Source organism: Pollachius pollachius, assembly GCF_949987615.1.
Source record: "Pollachius pollachius genome assembly, chromosome: 18".
NCBI lineage: Eukaryota > Metazoa > Chordata > Actinopteri > Gadiformes > Gadidae > Pollachius > Pollachius pollachius.
In genome coordinates this window covers 16,298,555-16,304,150 of record NC_136951.1, presented here as the reverse complement: position 1 = coordinate 16,304,150, position 5,596 = coordinate 16,298,555, and the positions used below count along the sequence as shown (strand labels likewise).

Sequence of the window (5,596 nt, the reverse complement as noted above, 5' to 3'; positions counted from 1 at the left end):
ATATATATATATATTACTGCTATTCATCCCAGGAACAGGCCCACTGGAGGTCATTGCACATCCTGCTGGTACTGTTGAGGCTGCCTCTAGTGGTTTTACGTAGCTTTGTGGATTGCACACAATCTGTCAAGCACTTTGTATTCTGCTTTTGAAAGGTGCTGCACAAATTAATTTCTGGGGATAACTGCTGTAAAAAACATTACTGCTAGGAATACCAGTAAAAGGAACATTGTCAGGAGCCGATCGTCCCCCCAGGGCTGAGGAGGCGGCCTGGAGTTGTAGCTTTGTTGATTGTACACAAATGGTTGTGGAGTTGCGCTTGCTCGAACATTGTGTTTCGGAAGACGTTTCCGTTCTCGCGCTCTGTTGGGACTGCAAGGCAAATTCCTCTGGTTGATCACGATGAACAACAGCAGTCCGACACACGCCAGCCTGACCCACGTGTTTCTTATCAAGGAAAGGTCAAAATTATCGACGCCGCTCCCGAAGTTGCCTGCGATCTCTAACAGCTCGTAATGACTTCTTCGGTCCAAGGAGAAGACTCTGAGCTCCCTCAAGAGGTCGATGGTGATCCGGTAGGTGTGCTCTGGGTCATACACAGTCCCCTGACCCTGATTGGCCTGGTAGTGCTGTGTGATGTACACCTGGCCGATGGTGTTTTGGGACGAGAGTGTGAATATGATGCGGGCCCTGTTCAGTTCCTCACGCCTCAACAGATGGTTTAGGTCATTGGTGAAATAAGAGGGCAAAGACCTTCTCTGATTGTTGATCATGGGGTTGATGTTGCCGAGAGTGAAGTACCGGTGGCCGTAGGGAAGCGGATCCAGGAATCCCTGAAAGTTTCCATAGTGATGAGTGCCATAGTCTCCATGGTTTGGTTCAAAGGTCAGCTCTATTGCATCGTTGTTGTCTATTTCTATGGTGTTGGCAAACCAGTGGAGCAGCACAAGGCTGTGCTTGGGCACCGAATTGCCGAATGGGATTTTCTTCAGGTCGTTAATTGAATCGAGAATTCCAAAAGTTGATTCAGTCAGATGGATTGATAGAAAGAGGACTAATAAGCCCATTAGATGACTTTCCGACATGGTCGACCTTGAAAAACAACACAACACATTGTAAAAAGAAAAGTTGAAAAAATGGAAGTTTGTTCAATACGGACTATTGCCTTTTTAAAATCATAGTCGTATAAATTATATATTCATCTTAGTATACCATGCATTGTTAAATACTAGATTCTGATTGGTGATAATGTTCCAAGGGTGTGCATTATTTTTTAATAACAGGAAACCTCAACAGTTCCAAATCAATGATTTACAAATCCAGCAACAACAATAGTCAAATGGAGCTATTACTGTCAACCGATACACCCAGACAAACCCCGGCCTGCTATTAGTAATGATGCTTGTTGTGGTTATAACTTACTTAGTTTGATCATTAAAACAAATGTAGCATAACAAAACACACTTTGTGACCCTAATACATAGTTGATTATAAATATAAAGTCTGTCCATATTTCTTAGTTTGCAAAACATTCAAATAAAATAAATGTGTCATTAGTTTTGAGGTGTGAGCTGCTAACCTGTTAGGCTTCTGCTCAGTATTGGTGTGGAATTGTTTCTGCCGTTCTTTGAGCTTGCAGTCCTGATCTGTTATGCTGTAAAATATAACCCTGTTTCACTTCCTGTTTCACATCCTGTTTCATTGTAAACAAAACTCTTGAGTAGCGAGGGTGGGGCGGGATCTAGTCCTGATCTGTTGTGGTTTAAAATACAACCCTGCTTAACTTTCTGTTTAATGGCTCTTTGAATATACCCACCGCCTACCCCCCAAAACATTATTCACGAACACTGGATCGCCCTGCTAATGGGGTCGCCATGACGAGTTTCCTGACCTCGCAGCGCGCTCCGTGTTAAACTACACCACAGGCGGAGGACAACTGGGCCCAGAGGCTTGGTCATGGCGATGACTGGAATGCGAAAACGTTGCTTCACTTCACGTTTCAATGTAAATTAAACGGGAAGTTTCCTTTAAGTGTTGCGTCATTGTGGTTACAGAGGAACTACTGCTCGTGTTAGAACCTGTTTTTAAAGCGAGTTTTCTATCGTTGGTGGTTGATATGGACGCTGCTGTCGCTGATAACCAACCATGGCTATTGATTCGGCAGGAGGGGGGGATTTAAGTGTTAGATTGTGACATTGTGACACTGTGACATTGCGGTTACAAAGAAACTACTGTATGTGTATTTCCTTCAAACATTCAGCAAAGGAGAGGGCGGGGGGAGACTTTGTTTAAAGAGCAACTTTCAGGTTAATTTAATAACTTATTTCATACAGAATCTTGTATGAAAATGTCAATTAAAAAATAAATATACAGGAATACAAATGTTTTACAACACCCATGGAAGAACGTGTACCTATTCTAAGCTAGGCTCCCAAAAACCGCCTCTTTCCTCGAGAACGCGCCTATGACGTAACGACAGGCAAACATTGGCGCCGCTGCACCTGTTCTCAGTGTGGGTTTAGTAGTCGGAGTGTTGGTAAGAAAGAAATTAGCTTGTCGTTATCGTTGTGGTTGAGTAGGTTTGAGTTGTTAAAATGGTTAATTCTTCTGTTTGTTTTGGATGCAACGACTCCAACTTGTCTGGCCATCGGGTCTACCGATTTCCAAACAAGAAAGACAACCATTTCCGTGCTTGGATACGTTTCGTCCAGGCAAAGAGAAGCAACTTCACTGCCTCCTCGGTGACGAGACACACGGTGTTGTGTGAAAAAACACTTCACACCGGACAGCTACAACCAAGGAGATCTGATGGAATTGCGCCTGGGATTTCGACGAAGAGAGTGGGTTAGGCCCGCAAATGGAGCTGTGCCATCTGTGCATGTAAGTCTACCAGCAACATCTTGCGGGAGTGAGTCTAGCACTAGCAGAGAATCTGCGCGCCGAAAACGGGAGCGAAATATAGCCGCACTGCATGTCAATTTTACAATATTTTTTCTTGACGTTATAATGGATTAGTCTTGGCATTACTTATGTTACTATATGTTAAACATCCAATAATCAACTACACCCCCCATCCCGCTGCGTTTGGTTAAAGTTGTAATGTTGACGCATGAGAATGAGAACGAGGGAGGCGCTGAGTCTGAGAACCGTTCATTCCATGATTCGATTCACCGCTACCGGAAACTCGACTGAACGAACGAACGAACGATTCGCGAACGACTCCTCTTGGCGAACTGAATGATTCGAAAATATTAGCTGCTAGCAGTCTTCTAAATAATGCATGAATGGGGGATTTTCATGAAAGGATTACATTTTTTAAAGTTGTGATTTTGGTCTATTTTCAGATTTTGGGAGAGAGTGCTGCCAGCAAAGATGGGGCGCGTGCAACTACCACTTCAGAGCCTGGAGATGATGGAGATGATGGAGATGGAGACATCTCTACGATGGACGCTGAGCCAGTAGTGGTCCATCGTGGATCTCAGTGTAACATACAATGTTTCCATCGTTCATCAGGTAGTTAGCTTATATCTAGCATTCACCATGCGTGCCATATACAATCACAAATAAGGATGACATGTCAACATTTTTAATTTTCTCCATGGTTACTATTTTGCAATTTACACTTTTCAGACAGCAAACATTGAAAATTATGAACTTCATAATGTTAGAAAAAGATATTGTGTACTGGGTTGCATTAGATACTGCATGTATTGTTACCAATGAATGTGTAATGGTGAACAACTATTAACATGTATCTCTTTCATCTAAGCTGTTCAGGTAAAGCCTCAGATGGTGGATGTGGGGACTCAAACCGAAAGGTTTGAGATACGAAGATCGACTCCACTGGCCAGTCCTGAACAAAGTATGTGTACTAGGGCTGGGCGATATATCGAATATATGCGATGTATCGCGAGATGTTCTCCAGGCGATGTATAAAATGCCCCTGTCGCGAACATCGAATACAAATTGGCACGTAATGTTTCTTTTTGCCGCCGCCGGCATACTCGTTGTGTTCCCTTCTCTCGCTCTTTCCTTTGGCTCTCTGCCTCACAGACTCATATGCATTAAACACACTCACTCCCCCCGCGAGATTCTAGGATTCTACGCGCGTGTGTGACGGTCGCGTGTGTGACGTCACACACGCGACCGGTGAGTGAGAACAGCGACCGGTCACTCATCTCCTACCGTTGAGTGAGAACAGCGAGAGAGAGAGAAAAGATGATGGAAACGGAGGATTTGGTTTCAAAAAAAGAATAGTACAGGATCCGTCGTCTGGCAGTGGTTTGGCTACCGAAAGGAAGATGTGGAACAAAAAACGGCTTTGAGCTCTGTTTTTGCTCGAAAATAATTAACGGTTTGAATAAATGCTGTGTTGGTAAATCTAACTTGCTGTGATTTTCCTTTTCTTATGTGCAAGTTCTAAATTCTTCCAATAGAAAGCACTAATGAGTTTAAACAATATGTTGTTTCATGTAATCTACATGCAGACTTATGTTTCAGGAATACTCGAATTATTATAACATGTAGTAACATTATGCCAGACATGGTTGAATCGAGCATTTATGATGTGCTCTAGAGGAGATTCAAAATATATCGAGATATATATCGTGTATCGAGATATAGTAAAAAAATATCGAGATATTCATTTTGGCCCATATCGCCCAGCCCTAATGTGTACTAATAATTACTTTTGTTATGAGATGCGACAGACTATATGACAGAATATGTTTCATGCAGGATCACCAGCAGCCACTAAACTGAAGAGTGGTAGCTGCCAGGAAAGCACTGGTGAAAGATGTTCGACAATTGTCACCTCAGCATCAGACATTCTCCCTGGAGGCCTACCATTCCCTCATTCTGCACTTTGCTCCCAAACACACTGGTTTCTCTTTTCTTGGGATGTACAGCAGGTAGTGTTATCACTTAAAGGGTAATTCCGGTGTAAAATGGATTTGGGATTTGTTTTGTATGACGAGTTGAAACGTTTATTTTGGAGCACGAAAGCCGCATATAGACGCTTTCTTCAGTTGGCTGTTTTTAGCCGATTCTTTCAAAACACTATAAACTTGGAACGATGGGGGCACTGGTTATGGTAAAAACTAAATCGCTAATTTAAATCACTTAAAAGGCTAAAAGTAGCCTGGCACTTCTTTGGTAGAATAATAAGGGTCTTAACATATAAAACGAGGCATTGAGAACTTTGTAACTGTACAGATTGTTTATTATAAAAAACATTTTATACACACAATACCATCAGTAGATCACCCATCGACGCCATTTTGTTTTTAAGACTCGATAGGTAGATTGACGAACACAGAGATTGTGATATCCTTCAGCAACACGCAAGCTCTGTGTTTGCACAAATAAGCTGTCCTGCTATTGATAATAATGCCTATTGTGGTTATAGCGTACTTCCTGTGATCAATCAAAAAAATGTAGCATAACAAAACACACGTATCCCGAATACTAGTTGATCTTAAATACAAAATCGGTCCATATTTCTTAATTTGCAAAACATTCAAATAAAATAAATGTCATTCGTTTTGAGGTGTGAGCTGCTTACCTGTTATGCTTCTGCTCAGTATTGGTGTGGAAT

The 5,596-nt window shown here is 42.2% G+C and overlaps 1 protein-coding gene across 1 annotated transcript; it reads right to left on the bottom strand.

Moving 5' to 3' along the window:
* LOC307089182 (uncharacterized protein) lies at window positions 1–1,633 on the bottom strand. The gene is made up of 2 exons (XM_079755328.1): window positions 1,580–1,633; window positions 1–1,092 (listed from the first exon to the last, which is right to left on the bottom strand). The coding sequence occupies exon 2, from the start codon at window positions 1,083–1,085 to the stop codon at window positions 168–170; it is 918 nt and encodes a 305-aa protein (XP_079611454.1). The 5' UTR covers window positions 1,086–1,092; window positions 1,580–1,633; the 3' UTR covers window positions 1–167.
* Between the last annotated feature and the right edge of the window lie 3,963 nt (window positions 1,634–5,596).